This window comes from Fukomys damarensis, unplaced genomic scaffold (genome assembly GCF_012274545.1).
Source record: "Fukomys damarensis isolate Sample0158 unplaced genomic scaffold, DMR_v1.0_HiC HiC_scaffold_12, whole genome shotgun sequence".
Taxonomy (NCBI): Eukaryota; Metazoa; Chordata; class Mammalia; order Rodentia; family Bathyergidae; genus Fukomys; species Fukomys damarensis.
This window is the reverse complement of record NW_022900924.1, coordinates 28,782,139-28,806,643: the sequence shown is the minus strand read 5'-3', so window position 1 is coordinate 28,806,643 and position 24,505 is coordinate 28,782,139. Positions and strand designations below refer to the sequence as shown.

At 33.7% G+C, this 24,505-nt stretch overlaps 1 protein-coding gene across 1 annotated transcript in view; it reads left to right on the top strand.

Annotated features, from left to right (window-relative positions):
- Zbbx (zinc finger B-box domain containing) overlaps positions 1-24,505 on the top strand; it is a 100,574-nt gene that overhangs the window by 52,527 nt on the left and 23,542 nt on the right. The window contains 6 exon segments of the mRNA XM_010606684.2: positions 5,727-5,847; positions 9,205-9,314; positions 10,099-10,199; positions 11,736-11,815; positions 13,202-13,344; positions 17,973-18,277. Of these exon segments, the coding sequence (XP_010604986.2) occupies positions 5,727-5,847; positions 9,205-9,314; positions 10,099-10,199; positions 11,736-11,815; positions 13,202-13,344; positions 17,973-18,277 (860 nt within the window).

Here is a 24,505-nt window from a genome sequence, read left to right as displayed (position 1 = left end):
ATTAACTGTCAGAGGGTTACTGTACTGGTTTTTTTGATTAAACATTATTGCCAAAGAAATTGGGCTGCTGCTACCCAATCAACTGAAGATTGCATCCGGAACTCAGAGATTCACAAGGATACACATTGGAACCCTTTGTGTCTAGAAATGATGCCCTATGGGAAACAGGCAAGCCAATGGACAGAGGGCCTGGGTCGTTATATACATCCTTTGAGAATGAATATTTGGGGACCCCCTTCCAAAGTGCTAGAAGAGAGTAAAGTGAATATGGGTTGATGGTGAGGAAGGAAGCTTTGATAAATCAGTTGGACCTTCAGAACTTCCTACAAAAATGGAGGCCATACAAGCTATGTTTTATGTGGAGCATTTTTTTTTCCTTTGCCCTTGTTCGTGTTACCTCATATGATGTGAATTCATGGTGGCAAACAATTGGTAGTCAACTGGGAGTGTCACCAGGTTGAAGTCTTGTAATTCACAGTAGCTGAAGAATTTTCTTTTCCCTATGTTTCAAATAGGAATGATCTTTAGAGGGAAAACATATAGACTATGCTGGACATTTTCAGTTTGTCCTTCTACGTCCACTTGCTGCTTGACTGAATTCGCTCTGTGGACCACTCAGTTCATCCCGAGAGACTTGGTATCTGGTTTATGACTGGGTTATGTCAATGATGAAACTGACGGGACATTGGAGAGTGAAAAGAGGCACCTTTCGATGGACCAACGTTTTACAGTGATTATGTCCTCTCCATGGTGTCAGCTCTTCCACTCCATTGCTTCAAAATGCTCTCCTTCTCTGTCTCTTTAAGCCTAGATTTGGAACCGACTTTCCACTGTCGTCAGTCCCTGGGAGCTTCAACATCAATCATTCCCTTAACCCTACCACATAATTAAAATTTGGCCCATTATTTGATCTCTTTGAAATACTCCTTTAAGCATTTTTCATGCCAGACCCCAGAATGGTAGAGATGCTCTTAAAAAGACTTCCTAAGAAAGCAAGAGTTAAGATCTAGAATGGTGAGAGAAAATAGCATGTGCAAAGGCTCATGGCGGGGAGTATATGGTGCTTACACAACTGCGGGGAAATGTGGGCAGCTGAGCCTTCAACGGGGACGGAAAGTATAAGTGCACAAGAGGCCGGAGAGGTAGGAGATATTGTACTCACCGGCCTGGAGTGGTAGGAATAACAAGGAGAATGGTGCAGATCCAGGTGGAAAGTTGACAATATGCGTTATCCTAAAAATTGCTGGAGGATATTGTTTTGGTTAAGGAAGTAAGATTGGCAGTATGCTGTGAAAAATCTTTCTGGTAGGGACTATCATTAATAATAATATTTAATATTTTGGTTCCAGGATGTGATATATGAGACTGGCTTTATGTATTTGTTTGATATTACACATATACTATGATCTTTTGATTTGGGAAATTATTTAATCAGTAAGTGAGAAAATACATGCAAATAAAAATGAAAGTCACATTGTACAAATCGATTTCAGACTGAAATCTAAATTCTGTATACAATTTGACTTTGCTATAAACATTAACAATGTAAATCAAAGCCACATCTTTACATTTATGTCATATGTGGTATTGTTTTTCAATAATGTATTAATATGAGTTTCAGAAAATGAGCTTCCATGTGCAAAACTATACCAGAGTGAAACCTGGAATAAAAATGCACAAGTTTATGTTTTCTTTCTATCGCACTTATTGTATATTTACATATTACATATGGATTTTATATTTAAATTACTTATACAAAAGTTAAAGGTAACGTGTTTATCATCACCTTCTAAGTCTATGTTAAGTGCTTTATTTGTTTTTTATATTTATAATTATGCTATAAAATAGGCACTATAATTTTAGTACCAATTTATTTTTTTCTGTTTTAAAAATTTTATTGGTACAGTTTTGTATACATAATGATCACCATCATAATAGGGAATTTGTACTTGTATATGATACATCTGGAGTCTTTTTTCCCCCATTCCCCTCTTCTGCCTTAACCTTTCTTCTCCCCCATATTTACAAAGATTTGTTCACATTTTTCTGTCTCTTCTCTTGTTTTTCCTTTTTTTTCCACCTCCCACTCCTCTGTTTTCCCTCTCATTTGAACATTTTTTTCCCACTTTCCAATATCCAGCCTCCATTTTGGTTCGTATTTACCCTTTTGGTTTCTCATACAAGAGAAACAATGTGATATATAGATGTGTGTGTCTGAATTATTCATCTTAAACGTATGGTCTCAAGGTGCCCCCATTTACTTAAAAATTTCTCAATGATGTCATATATATTATTGATAATAAGGTTGTATGTTTTTGTTCATATTTTGCAAGTGATTTTCTTTTCACAATAGGCTCTATATAACATGATAAATGTATACACAATAAACTTTATAAAAAGTTTGTGGCTTACATAAAAAATAATACTAATCTGTGAATCTGCCTCTGGGTTATAAAATAGAATCCAGCCAACATGCCATAACTATGGTTTACTTTCCCATTGCTTTCCTTTTTCTCTAAGGTTATTATTATCTTAGATTTTGTGTCTTTTTATCCCTTTAATTTCAAGTTCACTCAATAATATATTAACTTTTCTTGGATTTGAATATTATGTAAGTGGAATTACGATTGTATATGTATACATATATTCTGGTGTGATTTATTTCATTGACCGTATGATACTGAGATTCACATACCCATAGTTTTATTTTCATTACTTATCTATCACCCTTTTAATATACTATGTGTCTACCAGTTTAAGTGCTGATAATTATTTGGGCTATTTCCTGTTTTTGCCATGATAAAAAATGCTGTTTTGCATCTTCTTGTACAGTTCCCACACATTGATAGGGATGTTTATACCTGAGAGTAGAACAGAGGGGTAATTGAGAGTGCATGATCTCAACTATACTAGAGTTATTTAACAAAATATTGTACCCATTTATGCTCCCATTTGAGCAGCATAATAATTTGACCACTTTCAATTATCATCTTGTCACATTTTAAAAATCTTGCTGGACTGATTGGAAAGTTATCTTCAATTTCTGTACTTTCTATTACAAATTACATTGAGCATCATTTTTTTTTAATTTAGTTTAATACTGTGCTTTAAATTTCCAAGGCTTTAAGTTATTTGTTATTTATCTATAAGTTCATTTCATTTTATGCTCCAAAGATTAATTTCCTTCAGTGTGAAACTTAGGTACTTTCAATGGCCTAGAATGCATTATCTGATCCAAAGTCGATTTCTATGTGATCTTGTCTCTTGCTACTCCTCTTCTGGCTTAATTTTATCCACTCTGTTCTTAATACTATTCCTCAAACACTTAAGCATTCCGCTACTTCAGAAATTAGTTTTCTGTCTTAAGGAAATATTCATGATGTCCTAAATGTGAGTGATAGAAAATTTCACACAAATTTTCATAAAAGCCAGTTAAGTGTAAAACAAAGGAGGAAACCAAACCCCAAATGGTAAAGCTCATGTGCCATTTTCCATGAAAACATGCCTCATAAGTCCATATGCTCTAGATAGGTTTACTGTAGCAATTCTAAACAAGAGCTGTTTTTTAAATGCACTGTGTGATATAATTGTAGATAAGATCCTAATGGTATATAATTAATTGACAATGTGAAACAGGAAGAAAAGGGCTAAAGGTGTAGGGGAAGTGGGAAGGGCAGGGAAAAGGAAATAGGGAAAAGAAAAAAATATGAGAAAATTATAAAATGGAAATAAAGTATTTGTAAATAGGGAAGGGAGGAGGGGGGTGAAGAGAGAGCAGGAATAAGGGGAAAAAATGAGAACCAAGACCTGTCATGTAAAGGTACAGGATCCCAGTAATGAATGTAACTGTACTGTATACCTGAAATGTACCAATAAACTCAATGAGAAAAAAAATGCATTATGTGAGTAAATGATTGCCAATAAAATGTCATTAATCTATTTGATAGAAGGTACACTTATCAAATATACTCAAAGCAAATTAATGAAGGTCATGTTCCATATTTAATTTTTAGGTTCGTGCATTGGTTCTTAGCGAAACGTGAATCAAAGCCCAGGTGCTTTAATCCTTTGCTTCCTACCTCTTTTCTAGGTTTGGATGTTATCTTCCAAACACAGTGGGTCTTCTCTAGGCTCTAGACAGGAAACAAGTACGAGTTGTTCTTCCGTCCTCTCTCCCTTTGCCCCTCCCCTTTCTCCTTCCCTTCTATGCCCCGCCCTTTACTTCCCCTCTAGTCCCCTTCCCTCAGTCCCTTTTTTTTTTTCTCCTTCCATCTTTCTTTCTTTACTCTTTTCTTTCAACTCTCTTGTCAAGAAATCTTTTGTTTTTCCTTAGGTCTCTCCTGTCTAGGCCTTGCTCGTGTTCTTACTGTTGCCCATTCACTGTCAAGTTTGGTTGTTATTCCAACTTCCTTCAATCACTTTCTTCTCTACTCTTTCATTAAAGAAGCTGGGTAGGTTAGGGATTTAGCTCAGCGGTTCGGTGGCCTGCCTTGCAAGCACAAGGACCCGAGTTCAATCCCTGGTACCAAAAAGAAGAAAAAGAAAAAGAAAGAAGAAGTTGAGTACTGCCACTCCTTTCTTTATTTTTATTGCTAATCTGTGACTATTTATGAATGCTGTTTTAGTTACTTTTCTCTTATTGGTGAGAAAAATACCTGGCATCCAAGGTTAAAGGAGGAAAGGTTTATTCAGATCACAGTCTGTAGAAGTTTCAGTCCACAATCATCTGGCTCCAAGGCAGGGTGGCGTGGCAGGCAGGCCTGGCAAAGGTGAAGCAGTTCGTGGTGGGCAGAAAATAGCAGAGCCACGTGGGATGACCACGCTCTTTCTATCCATTATATTTTATCCAGGCTGCTTAGGGTACATAGCACTTACACCATTAACCCTACCGCCCTTGATCCTAGCTCTGTACCCTGAATCAATTCCAGTGCCACACTCTCTAGATCCAGCCAACTTTTAAAAAAGCCCCACTTGTGACTGCATGAGGGTATCTAGACATACACCATAACAGATGCTAATCGGCAAAGTCCACATTATTAGGGGAGACTGTCTTCTGCTTTTATAGTTCCTAAAAATACATTTTCCATCTTCCCGATTTCTTTTTCTTCTCCATTATTTACCTTGTGATGCTCCGGATTGGAGAACCAGACAATGTCTGGAAATGTGGAGTGACTGGTCATCTTGCGTTCATACTGCTTTCGTTCCCAGAAGCCTCCATTAGTTTGAAACAGCTCTGGAGAGTGATTTGTACTTTAATAAAACTTCAGAATGACCTTAGTAAAGAGGAGTAAACTATTGTGCAGTTTCAATTCATTAGTGACAGGTGTCTCCTGCGGATGCCACTTTGCTTTACTTATTTTGAATTTCTCCTAAAGTGTGAGTATTATCGACAGTGGCTATAATACACATGTGTGCGTTTCTATGTTTGCATAGACTGTAGCATGCATTGGTTGGTGCAGTATTGATCTTTCTCACTTAAAATAATTAATTGCTTTAAAACACATCTTGGGAATCATGAGATCCTTTTATGTCAAGATGTTTTTGAATAAAAGTCATTTAATAAATCAGTAATATCGACTTCTGTAGATTTATTTAAACATAAACCTATAGTTTTTATATATAAAATCAGAGCACATGTCCTTGACAATGATGAATTCTATATCTTGAGATAAGATAAGGTAATTTTTATACTTGGTAACATTAATTATGCACACTGTTTTTTCTAGACTCATCAGAAGAATGTGAAGTACAAACTAATTTGAAAATTTGGAGAGAACCACTGAATATTGAATTTAAAGAGGACAGTCTTTCCTATATGGAAAAGTTATGGCTTAAAAAACACAGGAGGTATATTCTGAATTTTCAATATTATTAGGAAGAATATAAATCTTTTTGTTTGTGTGACATGTCTTTCTGTAGTAATTTTATATGTATGTTTTTTATTTGCTGAAATAATTTAAAAATAATATTAAACCTCTCTGAAGCATCTACTATCTCAATAATAATTTTAATTATGTTTATTAATATGATGCTTCAGTGATTTAGGATTGTCTTGAAAAATGGAATTGTGTTTTTTTAAAATAAGGCACATGTATAGCATAGAATTTAAGAAAAATAGCAAATGGTGCCATAAAAGAATACTTTGAACATGTAATATTGTGAACTTTTTACATTATCGTGAACTTTTTAAAATTTTGTTATTATTAGTATATGTTTGTGTTACATGTTTGCTTTACATGATTACATTCACCATGTACATGACACATTTTCACTATTTTATGTCTCTTCAGCCCTTTCCATCTTTTCACCACATTTCCACTTGAAAAAGATGTATCTCCCTGTTTCCTATTATTTGTTATTTGTTTTGCTCTTTGTTTTATTTATGTTTTGATTTTCTCATATAAGAAACCATGTGCTGAGCGTGGTGGCACACGCCTGTAATCCCAGCACTTAGGAGGCTGAGGCAGGAGGATCGCTGTGAGTTCAAGACCAGCCTGGGCTACATGGTGAGTTCCAGGTCAATCTGAACTACATAGTGAGATCCTGTCTCAAAAAACCAAAAAAATAAAGTAACCATGTGTCTGGTTTTTTTCACTTAACATTATGATCTCAGTGTGCCTCTGTTTTCCTGTAAGTTATTCAAATTTATCCTCTTCATAGCAGAATAATTGTCCATTATGTATAAATAGCACAATTTCTTTATCCATTTTTCTGTTTGTGGATGTATAGGCCACTTTCAAGATTTAGCTATGATGAATTTGCTACTACATGGCATAAATATTTGAGAATCTACTACTAATTAGATCTTTAACTTTATAAATTTGGTAATAGTAATCAAATGTACTTCATCAAAAGACTTTCATTAGTCACACCATTACTTGACTTGTTTTTTCAAAATAAATTATTAAAACGTTAAAACAAAAATGTGTACATGTTATAGCCATTTGCAACTTTAGCACCATTTAAGACCCATAGGAATTCACACTTTTTAGGTGCATTTAATGGTTATAAGCTCAATTTTCCCTAAAAGAGAGCTGTTCACACTTCATTACGCCAGACAGCTGCTCAGTTGTAGAACTTTTTTATCTCACTCATGCTAACATTGTTAAATTTAACTGATCTTCATTTTTCTTTTAACAACATAGATATTTTTCTATGTCTGGCTTGTTTCACTTATCATAGTGATTTCTAAACCAAGAAAATAAATAACTCCATCTACAGGTTTAGTGGATAAGGAAAATACACACACACACACACACACACACACACACACACAGAGCCAGAGGAATATTATTCAGCCTTAAAAGAGAAGGTAATCCAGCTATTTGTGACAGCATGAAAGTATTTATCTTAACTCTATACTTCCAGAAAATTTTTAAATCTCATAAAGTTTCATGAAAGTATTTGCATTGAGAGCATTTTAAGGGCAATTAACTGGTATTCTGGTTCCATCTGTCTTTTTATTGAAATATAATAAAGCTGATCACAAAAATACCTGGGGAAAGCTTTTACACTACTGATAATTGGGTTTAACACAAAATTGATCTAAAAAGTAATGTCTACAAGGGTGAGTATGAGACTCAGTAATTTTCAAAAAAATTTTTCATGGCCAGCCATTCTAATGTAATGACTGACACTGATTCACAGAACAGATTCAGTATGACTTAGCATATGTTTAGTCAATTGAATTAATCAATGCCCAATAAATACTTTCTAAATATTTATTTAGGGGAAACATTATGAGTTGAACAGAATTGTTTTTTATGTGGCATGACTTAAAAAAATGACCCCAAGTCCAAATCTCCATAACATAGATTAAGTTCACTGACTGTCTAATTGGTCATGAGCAAATTACTTGAATTTTTGTGGTCCAATTTTTCAATATCTGCAATATTGAGTGTAGAATACACAATTTATAGGACTTTCTAAATTCCAATACTTCAGGAAATAGATTCTTTAAATCTTCAATTCAAGGACTTTACTCCAAGTTAGAGAAGTACTGCCTTTGTAAAGAAAATTAGTCTGAAATACAGGACATTTATTCATATGTGTATTGTTACTAAAATAGTAGACCCATGACAGACTATACAGCTGTTTCTGGTGTCCAAGTGCCACTTATCCTTGACATTATACTCTTAGATGTCACCCTCTCTAAGTTTTTTAAAGCATAAACCTAAGTCATAAATATAAATATTCCATCCTTATCTGATATATACATTACGTATATTAGGAAATGCGCATTACCAGAGGCTGCCTGAATAATGCCATGTTTTTATTGCTCCATGGGCTTGAGAAAGCAGATTGCTTGTAGCCAAATCCCTTCTGCGCATTCACTCCCTGAATGACTTTGAACAAGTGGGTTCACATTTTTTGTCTCAACCTGTAAAATTAAGATAAAACTTGTGCTTCCTTATTACATATCTACTAAATTTTAATGTACCAGAATTAGAACAGATCCTGGTGCATTTTAAGTTTTCTATTGATAGCAACAACTAATATCCTTAAGATGGAACTGCTTTATACCTTGGGATGTTATGCACTTGCATGGTCTAAATGGCATGTGCAGCTATTTATATTATTGATTAAATATGACTTCTTTCCCCAGGAATCTGGGAATGTCATCTAGAAGAAAGCACGCACTTTGCTCTCTGAGAATCCTTGGGTTTCACTGACTTCCATCTGAAATGGGTTGTGTTAATCTTCATTGTTAATTATGTACCTGAAGCCACAGCCAGCACACCTTACAGTGGTATCGTGGAAGTGTATCTTATTACCCCACCGCTGTGGTGGAAGTTTAAACAAATGTCTTCAAGCTCCCTTTGAACTCATCAAGACAATGCAGAGGTTGTGAGATAAAACACATACTTGTAAATTAGCTTTTGAAACAGCACATTATGTCTCATGGACTCCATGCGGCTTCTGAGAGAACACTGACTTCTATCTTAATTTTGATTTTCATCTGCAGCACAAAACAGTAGGATATGCAATTTGAAAGTCTTTTATGATGCCCAGTTGATTCACAAAGTTTTGAAATATATTAAGATTTTTGTTAGACAATTGTAATTTTTTCCTGTGAATTAAATGTAGTTATGATTTTATCATTAATTTTGTATATTCACTTCTACAACAGATAAATCAAGATTATGTCCAAAAGATTCAAATAATGTACTTTAATGTTTTAATTATATCTTTATTGTTTTATAGAACTCCGCAGGAGCAACCTCTGAGCCTGCTACCGGATACATGCATGCATGCCTGTGAAAGCAGTACCGAGGCACAGTGTTTTCAGAACACTAATGATGAAGACAGCGATGGTTGGTTCAGCCTTGATTATATCTTTTTAAATTTATTATTTAAAATGACGTGCAGCACAGTTATTAATGAGAACCCGATTTCAGTACTCTTTAAGGTATCATTCTCAAGCTGAGTATGGAAGCCTTTATCCAAATCGAAATCATGTACATTGTCTTCCCATTCTCCAGTTTTACTTTCCCTTCATTCAAATAGTTCCTTTAAAAATTGAAATCTATAACTGTACATAAGATTCTAATGATATAATTGACCATGTGAAATAGGAAGAAAAGGGCTAAAGGTGCAGGGAAAGTGGGAGGGGTAGGGGAAAGGGAATAAGGGAAAAGAAAAAAATATGAGAAAATGAAAAAAATGGAAATGAAGAATTGGTAAAGGGGAGGGGAGGAGAGGTGAAGGGAGGGCAGGGACAAGGGGGAAAAATGAGAATCAAGACCTGTCAGGTAAAGGTACAAGATCCCAATGATGAACGTAATTGTGCTGTATACCTAAAATGTACCAATAAACTCAATAAAAGAAAAAAATTGAATGCCAAAAAATGAGAACAAGACCACCTGTCATGTAAAGAAAGGTACAAGATCCCAATAATGAATGTAACTGTACTGTATACCTAAAATGCACCAATAAACTCAATAAAAGAAAAAAATCGAATGCCAAGAAAACGTGCATTTAACTTGATCTGGGAAAATGGACAATATTTTCTTGGGTGGATAATACTGGTAATATTATTTCAAGAAAATAGGTAAGATGTAGCCTCTTCTGATACTATTTTTAAATCTTATTTCCTAGTTGAAGAGACCAAAATACAATATCCAACATTTTTTCTGCCAGTAGAAGAATTAAACATAGTAAGATCTGAACCCTCTATAAAGATAATAGAATTGGATGATGTAAGTAAATAATGACTATTCACATTCCTTAACTGAGAGAAAATATACAATACACAATTCCATATAAATGTTATTGTCAACAAGATTTCTTTCACACACAATGTTTAAAAAATGAATATAAACATGATAACAAAACAAAACAGAGTATACCTTTTTTTTCAGCTTTAATTGAGTTTATTGGTACATTTTAGGGATACAGTACAGTTACATTCATTGTTGGGATCTTGTACCTCTACATGACAAGTCTTGATTCTCATTTTTCCCTTACCCCTGCCCTCCCTTCACCCCCTCCTCCCCTCCCCATCTACAAACACTTTATTTTCATCTTTTCATTACCTCACGTTTTTTTCTTTTCCCTTATTACCCTTCCCCTACCCATCCCACCTTCCCTACACCTTTAGCTCCTTTCTTCCCATTTCTAAATGTCAGTAATCTTATTAGGATCTTCTGTATTATTGCACATTATTCACACCAGGGAAACTATTCAGTATTTATACATGTGTGACTTATTTATTTCACTTAGGAGTATTCCTTTTAATGTAAACAGTGAATTTGTGACCTAAATTTCTACTGTCCTGTTTTTGGAACCAGGCAGTATGGGGAAGTGAGAAAACATTTCACTATGTTAATTTACAGAATATGCTTTGGTGTTTGGTTAGTTTAATTCTTTATGTTATTGGGGACTTTTTGCCAAAGAAATGTCAGGATCTATTTAAATGTTTAAATTCTATAATGGTTTATTAAATGTCACTTAATAGCTTTTTTTTTTTTGGTACCGGGGATCGAACTCGGGTCCTTGCGCTTGTGAGGCAGGCCACCGAACCGCTGAGCTAAATCCCCGGCCCAATATCATTGTCTTTTTAAAGGAAGAAATTATATTTAAGAGTTAGGGAGTTATAAATTGAGCCAAAACCCCTAGAATACATCACCACAATTAGCTAAAGCCAGATGCAGTCAGAGATGTAACTGCAGGCTTAGTGATGGTGAACCTCTTAGAACTTTCAGTGATAGCAAACAGCCCACTGTGACACTGTTTCCCACCATTACCTAGGGTCTAGTAAAGTCACTATATTTGTGACCAGCATGTTGTTCTGCTTCTTTTTTTCTACTTGGGAACATTTTTATTTTTTCCCTGTATAATTTTGAGGAGTCAAACACACACACACACACACACACACACACACACACACACACACACACACGACCTAGTAATTCAATTGTTGATGCATAGCCATGCCAGTCAGAGAACTAAAAACCTCTTAGTCTAATCTACTTGAGAAATAGTAAAGCATCACTTGTGATTCTTGGTTCTTGGTGTGATAATTGTGATAAAAGCAGTGACACATCATTTTCCCTGAACGAGTCACAGCTGAGTTTGTTTAGTTCTCCTAAAGCTCATGTGTTAGGGGATATAACTACAGCTGCTCTGCCATTATTTGTAGAGATAAAGTACTGTAAATTCCACCTACTTTTACCTGTTTAATGCATGATAAAATTATTGAACATACTAATATTCTATAAAATAAATTTAATTAGACTAATGAAGAGGAATTTGAAGAACCTGGAAGCCTTGTGCCTTACAAAGTTGAATTAGCTAATGCAGACAGTCAACTAAGGTAAGATATTTCTCATTCACTTCAGATGCTTATTCAAACTTTTCAGATACACAAAAATTATCTGTCCGTTTAAATAGGAACTTCATGATTTCAAAAAATGTGGCTAATAATATTATTTGTGCCATATTTAAATTTTGGTAGATACTGCTAAGGGTTATCAATTATAAAATCTTATACAGTGTTGCTTGTAGTTTTGACTAATATATGTTATTATATTTTTCTTCTGAATTTAGAAACCCTTAATCAAATTGTTGACAATGTCTGATACATTTTTTATGAGCATCTTTTTCTTTAAAGATATTGTTTTTGAATTTGTCAGTTTCCTAAGGACCCTAAATAAATGGCTGTGTGAATGATTATGTAGACACTGAAAGAGCTCCTCTACTGATTACTTCCTACATAGAACTTAATATATGATAAATTGATGACATATGATAGTTCACTCTATAATTATTTTGTAGAAATTTCTTATTTCTAAAATAAGAGTATTATCTAATTCTGCCAATTTGTGATGTTAATTATCATAAGACACTTTTTCCTTTGACACGTTAGGATTTTCTGTGTTCTGCCTATAAGATATTAAACTTGAGGCTACAGTGGAATAAAGTTACTACTTAGTAGCTTCTGTACCCATGTTTGATCCAATCACCTTAGACCTCTTTTAGCATTTTACCATAGTTCTGGGCCTAAGTGATGCACTAGGGCCCTGAAAACTCTCCATGCTTGCACACATACACTCCGGTATGTAGAAGTAAACAAACTTTTGTGAAAGAGGTAAGAGGAAATACCTTTCTAGTCAGTAGATAAGACGTTTATATTTACTACTGTATATCTAAGTAAATGAAAGATATTTTTGCACTCTAATTTTTTAACGCATCTTATCACACATCTTTAGTTATGTTATCATACCACTATGTATGATGTTATGGAAGTCAGAGACAGTTACGTTGAACAATAATTTTACCACGTTGGTTTGAAAGTACCTATAGGAATCCCTTAATTTTGTCTTGCTGCAAGGGATCATGAGTGATAAAAGAGAACCTTTTGGTTAAGTATAATCTATGAATTTTATGATGGCATCATATATTGTTTGCATAAATATCAGGTACTATCAAATATATTATTTAATTTATAGTTCATTCATTATAGCTATGCTTATAGAATAGTATCTATTATTAATAATTGAAACTCAAATACCACATACTACTTTCTACACAATTCTATTTAGTTATGGTTAATATATAAATATAATGTTAAAACAAATATTAAACTCACAAAAGCAATCATGTATCTTTAAAGGTTTACTGTACTTGTTTTTAATAAATTGGGACTTTTAAATATCATTTGCTTCAACTCTACTTTTATGCTTGTTCCTAATAATGAAAGGCATACATTTCATGATTATCAGAAGAACAGTTTTCCATGTGAGAAGGACAGCTATCAATATCATATATTCAACAAAGTAAAAACAGACCTCTCAAAGCTTGGTCTGCCCCAGAACTCTACATATTATAAAGATAACGTAAAAGGTAACTTTTTCATATTGTTTAATATCATTAACAATGGGTATCCATAGTACATTAAAACCAATAGATTTTAGAGTTTATAAGTATTACTTATTATTTTCATTTTAAAACTAAAATTAAGTAGTTGGAAGAAAATTTATTGAAAATGTTTAATTTCCTATGTCTCTTTAGTCAATGGATAATGATGTTTCTATTCATTAGAAAAAGAAGCCAAAGATTGGGAATATAGCTTCAATGTAGGTCCTAGGTTAGGTCTTCCCAACTACTGAAAAAAATTTATTCTGAACTGAATTAGAATTTTAAAACTGCATGAAAAACTGTTTAATGTTAAAAGTCTGATTGGCACTTACTGTCCTCACTTGCATGAAATATTTCCCAATATTCATATTTGATGCAGCTTCATATGAGATATAACATAAACAAAACAAGCCATCTTGTTTATATTTCTGTATTGTTACTACTAGCGGTTCCCTTGGATGCTGTAGATTAGAATGCTGTGTGCAAATGTCTATTTTCACATTCCAGATGGGGAGATCATCATGTGGAATCACAGGAAAATATACTGGTCTAGGAGTCAAATTGTATTTTCATGGCTTAAATTATCATGTCACTTTCAACACATTCATTGTTTGTTTCCTTAGACTTCATTTTATTAAGCTACAATATAAAAATTAGTTAATGCCCTAACTTCCTTTAAAATATTATATTTGATCTCACTAAGATCTTAATAAAAGGCAATAAATATACCTTATGTGAAGAATGTGAGAGATACCTAAGGACATTATTTAAAATAGTTTTAACAATGATGATTACCTTCATATTCAGGAGCAATATAGAAAAGCGATGTAGATTTATGTCAGTCCTGCTGTTTTTGCCATTTTTGAACTACTTAGCCTCTGAAACATTATGGCCAAGTAGGAACTATACCAGCATTTGAACTTAGAACAGTACAGGGTTTCCAATCAGGTCTGGAAGTAAATATCGTTTGATCAAAGTGGAGCATGGTGTTTCAGTTGCCTTTGGGAAATTATGAATATAAATGCTCATAAGAATGTTACTTTAAAGACATTTTAAAAAATATTCTTTAGAGCCATTTTTTTGTTTATGGCAAAATTGAGCAGAAACTACAGAATCCTTATATGTTCTTTGTCCCCACACATGCACAATTTCCTATATTGTCAACAATGCACACCAAAATACTCATTTCCTTTGAGTGCTGAAGAGTACTTAATTGTCTGAATATAACGCAGTTTGTTTAATCACTTACTTACTGGAGGACAACTCAGTTTCTTCCAAGCCTTGGTAATTACTAACAGTAACGTGTATATGAAAAATTGTTGGATGTAAGTTTCAGCTCGTTTGGGAGAATACTACAGAGAACAGTTACTGAATCCTATGAAAGAGTATGTTTAATTTTGTATGAAATTGCCAGTGTTTCTCTCAGGCTTGCTATACCATTTTATCTTCCCACCAGCAGTGAGTGAGTTTCTATTTCAATGCACCCTCCCTGAATGTTTTTTTTGGTGTTTTTTATCTTTGCCATTTTATTTACTCTGCAGTAAAGTCTCATTGTGTTAGTTTACTATTCCTTAATTACATATGATGTTGAACATTTTAACATATTTTCAATGAGATATGTTTTCATGTTTTCTGTATATTTTTACATTGGATTGCTTGTTTTGTTATTGATGGATATTAATAATTCTTTGTATATTTAGATATCTTTTATCATATTCTTTTTCAGTTATTATATGTCAGCCTATAGATTGTTTTTTCATTCTCTTAAATATATTTTTCATAGAGTCAAACTTTTTAATTTAAATGAAACTCATTTTATTTGCTATTTGACTATCTCAAAGATTTATACCATACCTAAGATAGTCTAGGTCTTTTTCCTATATTTTGCATTTTTTCATGTAGCTTCTTCATGAGGTATTTTTGGGTTAATTTTGTTGAAGATATAAAGTCTGTGTCTAGATTCAGTATTTTGTCATGTGACTAAGCAATTCTTTTATTACTCTTTGTTGAAAAGACTCCTCTGTGCATTGCCTTTGCTTCTTTGACAAAGATCATTTGACTATATCTAGTATATGGATATATTCTGGCTCCTCTATTTAGCTTCACTGAATCACCTACTTTTTACCAATACTACATTGTCTGATTTTTTTTTAGGCATATAGTATTAAGTAGGATGTTGTCAACTCTCTGTCTTAATTCTTCAATTTATGTTGGCTACTCTGTGTTGTTTGATTCACCATCTAAATTTTAGGATCAATTTGTTAGTAGTCACAAAAGAAGCAAGAATTTTGATTGACATTGCATTGAATCTTTAAATCAAATGGGAAGAATTGATATCTTGATAACTTTGAATATTTCTATTCACAAACATACAGTTTTTCTCCATTTATTCAGTTATTTGATATCTTTAACCAGAAGTTTATAGTTTTCTTCCTCTAGATTTTATACAGATTTTGTTAGATTTATTCTTTCATATTTCTGTTGAGGGGGATAATAAAACCAGCTTTGAGTTTTACATTTTAAACCTTCCTATTCCTTATTAGTTTAAAGGACAGTGAATTACTTTGGAATATTATCCTTACATTCTGTAACCTTGCTTTAATTGCTTGTTAGTTCCAGAAGGATATCTGGTGAGGTTTTCAGAATTTTCTTCATAGATAATGATATCATCTGGAAACAAAGACAGACATATTTTATCCCTGTCATTATGCCTACCTTTTAAAAAAATTATCTTATTGTAATGGCTTAGACCTCCACTACATTGTTGAAAAGGAGGGAAGGAGGGGACAGTTTTGCCTTATTTCTGTACTTAGTATGAAAGATCTAGTTTCTCACTATTAAGTTTGCTGTTAATGTGAATTGGAGTCATTCTTTCTCAAATTAAGAAAGTTTCATTCTCTTACTAAATTATTGAGAGTACTTTTTATCATGAATACATTTTGAATTTTTACATAAAGCTTTTTTTGCATCTCTGGATATGGTCACATGAATTTTTTTAGCCTTTGTGATGGATTTGAATAATTGATTATCGGATATTGAAACAAGACACACAATTATTAATAACTAAACAAAGCCGGTCTTACAATGACTAGAGTAAATTAAATATACCTACATTGTATTTCACTTTTAACATTATTCAAAGACTATTTCAATGATAATGAACATAAGTAGTAAAAATTTTACAAATTTGCAAAAATATTGTTGTAGGTAGTTGTAGATACTTCAACATAGAAATAACATCTCTTTGTTGTAAAAATTCAGATAATTTCTATATTCAGAAAATTTCTATTAGGGAAAGTCTAGCATTATTGAAGAAATTTCATTGTTTTTAGTTCCCTTCATGAAGTCTTTCTTATGAAATCATTTGTCTGACTTCTAAGTTATTTCTTTTTACAATATTTGTAATATTTTAAACCTGCCACAGTTGAAGTGAAAGTGTAATAGCCAAGTTAAATAAACATTTCATCACAACAACTAAGTCCTTTGGGGTATAAAGCAGAATTTGCTTTAGTGGAGACTAGGTTTAAGTCTCTGCTATTTTATGTAGTTTGTTTATAGAGATATTTGTTTTGAAAAGAGAATAGGGATGATCAGATGATGCTATATTCAATTCAAATTATATGTAATATAGTTTAAATATGTCATATAGTTATAATATTAATATATTATCTACTTTCAAAATGACATACTATTCCTAAAGAATTTTTATTCATGAGAAAATCTGGAGCAGTGTTTCACTCCCATGGCTGCACATTATAATACCTTGCTGAAATTGTTTGGGGAAACTAAAAAATGACTAGGGCCTGAGTTTCATTCCCAGTGTCTGATTTAATTGCTTAGGGGTCAGATCCATACACTGACACCTTTAGAGAGTATGTTCAAATGATTCCATTGTGTATTAGTCTGAAGTCCCATGATCTAGATTAAGTGATTTACTTAAGCAGACCTAAAGAGGCAGGTGACTAATATAATCTTGCTCACTCTGTAGTTTTCTGTAGGCGAGTGTCCCAGTTACATGTTTTGTGCTGCTCTTCAGTTATTTGGGACATTTCCCTTTGCCCCCTCTTTAGCCTAGGCTTTTTACATCACAGAAGTAAAATGTGGGAAAAGGTTTTCTCTTAATTACTCCTCCCGAATTCCAGTTGTGATATTTGAGTGAGAGAAGAGGTGGGGAAGGGAGAATTGAACCATAGGCTGAAATAAAAATCTGCATCAATTTCAAGAGTTCATTGTGAAATAACATTTTTCTTTCTTTCATTAGTCTGCCTAATTAACATTTGGTTGTATAAAAATATTATGATTGCCATTTATGAATGCAGCATATTAAAAATTTTAAAATTTAAAATCTTCCATTACATTTTTATAAGCTGGGTTTGGTAGCACATACCTGTAATTGCAGCACTCCTGAGACAGAGTGAGTCTAAGGCCAGCCTGAACTACACAGTGAGACGCTGTCTCAAATAGTAATCATTGTAATAATAATAACAATAATAAACTGAAAAGAAAAGAAATTTTTAAAAAGTTCACTGATAAAAATTTCCCCCACAACTTTTACTTCACTATGATTTTATTCTATTTTAATCTGTTTTTATTTTTAAAATATGTGTTTTTAGCAGAAGGAGCTTCAAATGCAGATTTTGAAAACATTGTGGATCCCGATTCATACTCTCCTGACATGGACAAAATAGGGGAAAGCGGCACTTTTGAAAGAAAATTGAGAGAGAAAAGTATAAATATAGGAAGTAACCAAAAGTTTGATGATTCCAACATATTACCTGGGAGCAATGATTTCTTGTCAACTATAGATAAGTCTTTCTTTGAGGAGAAATTATCTCAAGAAAACAAAGAATCTTTGGAATTTAGCAATGTGTATGAGAAGCCAGATTTTGAAGATTCTACAGCTAGAGAGTCACGACTGGTAGATTTTATTGTGTCGATTATCATTTTGTAGTGAGTATCATAAGAAAATGTCATTTGACACAGTGCTCATAAATATTACGTTTTATTTTTGCTGAAATGTACTACGTATTGCATTGCGTTGCAGCTGAAGAGTGACTCCTATGTGGTAAAGTAAAAGGCACTTTCTAATATGGTGGATGTCACTTTAAGGAAGGGTCTTCTCTGACAAATAAAACTTTGTGGACTTAATACACCATAGTAAAAGCGCTGTTACTTTTCAAATGAAATTCATTTTTATGCATATTATACTGTAGTAACTCCACTAGCTTTTCACTGTGATATAGATACTAATGGGTCATAATGAAAACAGTACAGATATGTAGAAAGAAATGGTTTTGTGGTATAATATTAAGGTACAAAAATAAATAATTTTAGGAAAATAACTGAAATAGCAGTGCATGTTCTTATTTCTTCTCAGAAGAAATATAGGTATGTAGGTAATTATTACATTGTTGTCAAATTTTGAAAATACATTTTAATCTCCATTTTATGTACTAGAAATCTTCAGTGATTATGGTTACTAAAAATAAAGTTTTTGCAAATGGGTCAAGCCGAATATTTTAATAATTCTTTAAAAGTTATTTTGAACTAATTTTCAGGAACCTAAACTGAAAAGCAAACAAACAAACAAAAACCAGAATGAATACTTGAGGTTCTTTTCATCTTGTTTGAGGATTGGCTTCCTGTGCCCATTTTGTGACAGGTGTTGTGCCTTTGGGAGGTGAGAAATGAAATGGAGAATTCTGCCAAATACCAGATGCCTAAAAGTGTGCTGTTACTGAACAAATGCACTCGGAGACTAGCTACAGGTGTAACAAGATGAAAGGAGACTGAGATTTATGCGGAGATTTATTGTCAGGTCAATAAAAACTCTGACATGAAAAATGAAAATCTTGTACTTTCAGTTAGGGTATGTGTATAAATCAGTATCCAAAATTCCACTTGAATATATATTTACTTCTTGAACTCTCCAAGCCAAGCGGTTATCATTATCTTTATTGTATCTGGTAGAAGTAAATCTTAATCCCAGCTAGAAGGACTTCCTCATAATTTACCCAATGATGGTTTTGGCAAATAAAACCCACTTCAGATGAGCTGATATTCCCTCTGTCCCAGTGGAGAAAATAGTTAATCACAGCACGAATTTCCACAAACAAAACAAATAAGAACTCCGGTTTCCTAACTTTCACAGGGCATCACAAAGACAGCTTGATGGCATCTGCTCAGGTAGTGGGCTGTGTTATAGCAGAATCCTGAGGAGCTTAAACTCTCTTTGGACTGGGCAGTAATTCTACTTGACCTCACCTAGACCTCATCATGATTCTCTGTAGAAACTGGGCCCTGGGTTTTGTTGCAAATGGTGAGACTCATAATCACTATAGCTGAGAGCAGTAAAATCCTGGCAAGGAGTTCTGTGTCTTTTGTTAACAGTCATGAAACTACATATAACAGACTTGGAAAAAAGGACAAATCTTGGACCCTTCACAATTCTTGATGGCAAGTAGAAAGAGTAAGCTGACAAGTAAATCCGAGCATGTAATAATTAGAATGAGTGAGCAGATTAAATTATATTATTTGTAGTTAAAAGCAGATTGCAAATTTGGACATAAAATCTATCTAGGTGATTTTCATCAGGAATTCATGTAAACATGGGGGAAAGGTCTGAGAGTAAAGGCAAGCATTGATTATTAAAAAAAACTTTCAGATAATAAAACATCACCATGACAAAGGGAATCACTATATATATATATGATTAAAATGAATTATTAGGAAGAGTAAATAAAATTTCAGTTCACATGTAACTATAAATATAGCATCAGAAATGTTGTAGCAAAACTGAGGAAAACTACATATTACTTACAGATCCATCAACCCAATGGGAGTTTTATAAGGGAAATGAGAGATTTAAACAACACATAAACTGGGAGGGCTTCTTTTGAATAATGTGTTCAATAACTAGATGATGTGTGTTCTTTGCAAGAATACACAAGACATTTACAAAATACACTTTGACAGTGTAAATAAAATTACAGAGGACATTTCAACAAATCTTAAAGAAATGATGTCACTGTGACACAGTGTAATAACACAAATTGATAGCAAAATGAAATAAAAATAAAAGAACTCAATTTTAGCATGTTATAAAATAATTTATAAATATCTTTAACTGAACATTAACAAAAGGACTATTAGTAAAAATATGTATTATTTTCAAATACTACTTACTAGGAAATTTATGCAAATGACCCCTTACTCTCAGGGTTTAATTTATGAATATTTTGCCTAATGGATGTGCAAAAGTAACACGCATTTAGTAGAAAGCATACTTAAAATTTTGAATTTTGATCTTTTCCTCATCTAGGAGTACTTGTTATACCTTTTCATAATACTGTGAAATGGCACTGAGTTATAATTCCTAGTTAGCCAATGATATTCTATAGTGTGCTATATTGCTAACCCATGATATTTTGTATATTAGGTGTCTCTTTTTAGATTACAACACTTTTAATTGAAAACAAATTTATTGCGATGTAACCACATTGTAAGTCAGAGAGCATAATTACAAATGCAATAAAACAGGAGTGAAAATTAATGAGTTGTGAACCTGATCCAGAAGAAATTAAATAATAATAATAATAATAATAATAATAATAATAAAACTCCTAGCATACAGAGGTAAACATTATAAAGGAGAACAGAAATTAGACAGGAAAAGTAATAGCATCAACAAAATTCTTATTTTTTAAAAGTCTAAAAATTTAAGGCACAGTTGTGGACATCTTGACCAGGAAATTAAAGAAAGAAAATAAAATAAATGATATAAATTAAATTTAAAGGGAGATGTCATATAATTTTTAATTGTTAGTAAACTTGTTATGAGAAATACATAGTAATTCATTCAAGAGACATGAAAATATATATATTTCTATGAAAATGACTTATGAAAACCGACTGTGGTTGGATTAGAAAATTTGAAAGAAACTATAATTATGTGCTACAATTTGAATGTGTGCTCTAAGCATCACGTGTCAGAAACCTAATCCCCAGTGTGACAGTGTTGAACATGGAGACTTGTAAGGAGTGCTGTGATCCTGAGGGCTTGATCTTCTGGTGGGTGAATGCTGTTCCTGTGGCAGTGGATTCATCAGCCCAGGAGTAGGCTTATTAAAACAGTGAGTTTAGCCCTCTGTCTTTGCTTTCTTGCCTTTAACCTTCCTTCATAGGGTAATGTAGCCAGAAGATCCTCACCATATGGTAGATCCTTGATTTCACACAACTCAGACTCCGGGACTGTAGAATACTAGCTGAACATCTGTCTTCTTCCAAATTCCTTTCCCTTCATTAAAAAAAAAAAAAATAAAGACACACTAAAAATAGGTATGCAAGTCTAATACACCATAAAGAACCAGTAGTTAATTATTCTACTCTGGGAGTGGGCAAACCACATCCACGAATGTATGTACCAAAAATAACTTAACTGGCTTTATTTCAAGAATCCATCAGTTTGTTAGATGTGCTGAAGCACCTGATAAATGAAAAACTTTCATTAAAACTACCTTTCCCACTCTAATAAGAGGTATTTGCACAATCTCCAGGATATTCGTAACTTGTGGTTATTAGTATTAGTCTCTCCCATCCTTTATTCCATCGTCTCCATGGGAAAAGGAGTGACTTAATTGGTGAGGAATGTTGGTGTTTGATATCTTGATCAGGCCATATGTGCCAGGGTGGAGAAACTGCCTTGAAATATATTTTGCCTATTATCCTCCTTAAGGTGCTTTGCTACTTCTGTTTCTCCCTGTGCGTGTGGTCCGTGTCTGTGTCTGAGCCTCTGCCCATCTCTCCCTCTGTCTGGTTTTCTCTGTCTCTGTCTCTATCTCTGTCTCTGTGTCTCTTACTACTCTCCTTCTGCGTCCTTCTGTGTATGTGTCTGTTTCTGATCGCTCTTTACCAAAAAGTTCTCAACGGAGTATTATCTGCTTCTCTCCTCCAAGTCTTCCTGTGATAAAGTCCACGGGAAAAGTCTTCCCTGTCATTCTCTTTTATTCTTTAAGAAGGAAGAAAGGAATCTTCCATGGCCCTCAGGCTCTCCCGATTTCCAAACCATTTCTGAGGGAATTAGGATAATTGAGACAATTAATCTAGTAACTTGTGTTCCATCTTGATTTCCTGGTTCTACTCAAAATTGATCAGAGCCTGTCAAACATGGATGTCACGTAAGTAGCACCCTTTAGTTCCCTCGGTTTCCCTTGCTTCTTTTGTAGGATGCTATTCTATCCAATTAATGTAAAATATTTTTATCACTTAGTTCAGATGTTTATTACAGGCAAGGTGTGTGTGTGTGTGTGTGTGTGTGTGTGTGTGTGTCTGTGTGTGTGTATCTGGTTTTATTGCATTTGACACAATAAATTGTTCATAATACATTCTGGCAGAGCTCGTTCTGTTAACAATCTAAAAGAGAATTTACACACCTGGGGCACATAAAGTCCTCGCCAGCTTAAACCTATTGAAATAATCGAGTGAAGCGACTGCTGTAAAATGGCTTACATGGTTACTGTATTTTCAATTAGATGGGACAAAGCGTAGCTCAGAATAGTAGTAAATAAACAAACTTGTAATGTGCTGTAACATAATTTTAACTGAGGAATGAAGAAAGTGTTAACAGTTTCACATGAACTGTCCGCCCCTTATAATAAGATTCATATTGAGTGGCCGGGGTTCTCCTTTGGCAACTTCCTCCAGGAGACTGCTCATCTCTAGGAGGACTGCAGTGAGGTCACAGCCAGAGAGGAGGTGAGAAGCTGCTGAACAATGCAGCTGAAACGGGGCTGCGAAGAAAGGAGAACTCTCTGAAGTGGCTCCCAAAGGGACTGGTACTGCACAGTTTAGTGACTGGATTTTTGCTTTTGAATAGTTAAATGATAGAATTTGTTTTTATTCCTTCCTTACCAACCAGACTTGAACTATTTTTATTCTCCTTTGCCCTACTAGAAGTCATTCCATGAAGAGAAATTATTTGGAAATCTATTTTGTTCCAGAAGAAAATTTGTGTCCCTAAAGAAGCAGGGTCATTTTTTAGCCATGGAATTTCCTGAATTTCCTTTTCATTTTGCACTTCAGATTTCATAAAGTGGAGCTACTTAAGGAATTAACTGTTAAGTTGTAGGCAGTAATTGAAAGAAACAAAAACTTGGCAGTGGTCCTTGATTCTGGTTCTGTGACAATCAATGGTTAACTTTGTAAAAGAAGCGAAAGAACTTATTTATTTCACTTAGGAGTATATCCTCAATATGTATCCATTTTCCTACAAATGAATCTAATTTCTCATTCTTTATGGCTGAGTAGTATTCCATTTTATAGAAAAACCACATCTTCTTTATCCAATTTCCAACTGATGGGCAATTGGGCTGTTTCCAAATTTACCTATTACAAACTGTGAAGCTATAAACATGGGTGGTGCATATATCAGTGTGATATGATTCCTTTAATTCTTTTGGAAAGATACCCAGCAGAAGGATGGCTGGGTCAGATGGAACCTCCAGTCCCAGCTCTTTGAGGTATCTCCATATTGATTTCCATAGTGATTGCACCAGTCTGCACTCCCACCAACAATGGAGAGGGGTTCCTTTCTCCCCACAACCCTGCCAATATTTGTTATTGGTTGATTTCTTGATAGCGGCCATTCTTTGTGGGGTGAGGTGGAATCTCAGTGTTGTTTTCATCTGCATCTCTCGAATGACCAGTGATGTGGAACATTTTTTCATATATTTACTTGCTGCTTTTACTTCTTTGTCTGAGAAATGTCTGTTCATTTCGGATGCCCATTTTTGAATCAGGTCTTTATATTTGGGATGGCTGATTGTTTTGAGTTCTTTATATATTCTAGATAATAGTCCTTTGTCTGAGGAGCAGATGGTAAAATTTTTTTCCCACATTGTACATTGTCTCTTAGTTCTGCTGATGGTTTCTTTTGCAGTGCAGAAGCTTTTTAATAAGATGAGATCCCAGTTCTTGATTCTATCTGTTAGTTCTTGTGCTCCTTGTTCATAAAGTCTTTTCCTATGCCAATGTCTTCCAGAGTTCTGCCTAACTTACTTTCCAGCAAGTTTAATGTTTCTCTTTTAATATTTAGATCTTTAATCCACTTGGATTTTAATTTAGTGCATGGTGAAAGATAAGGGTCTAG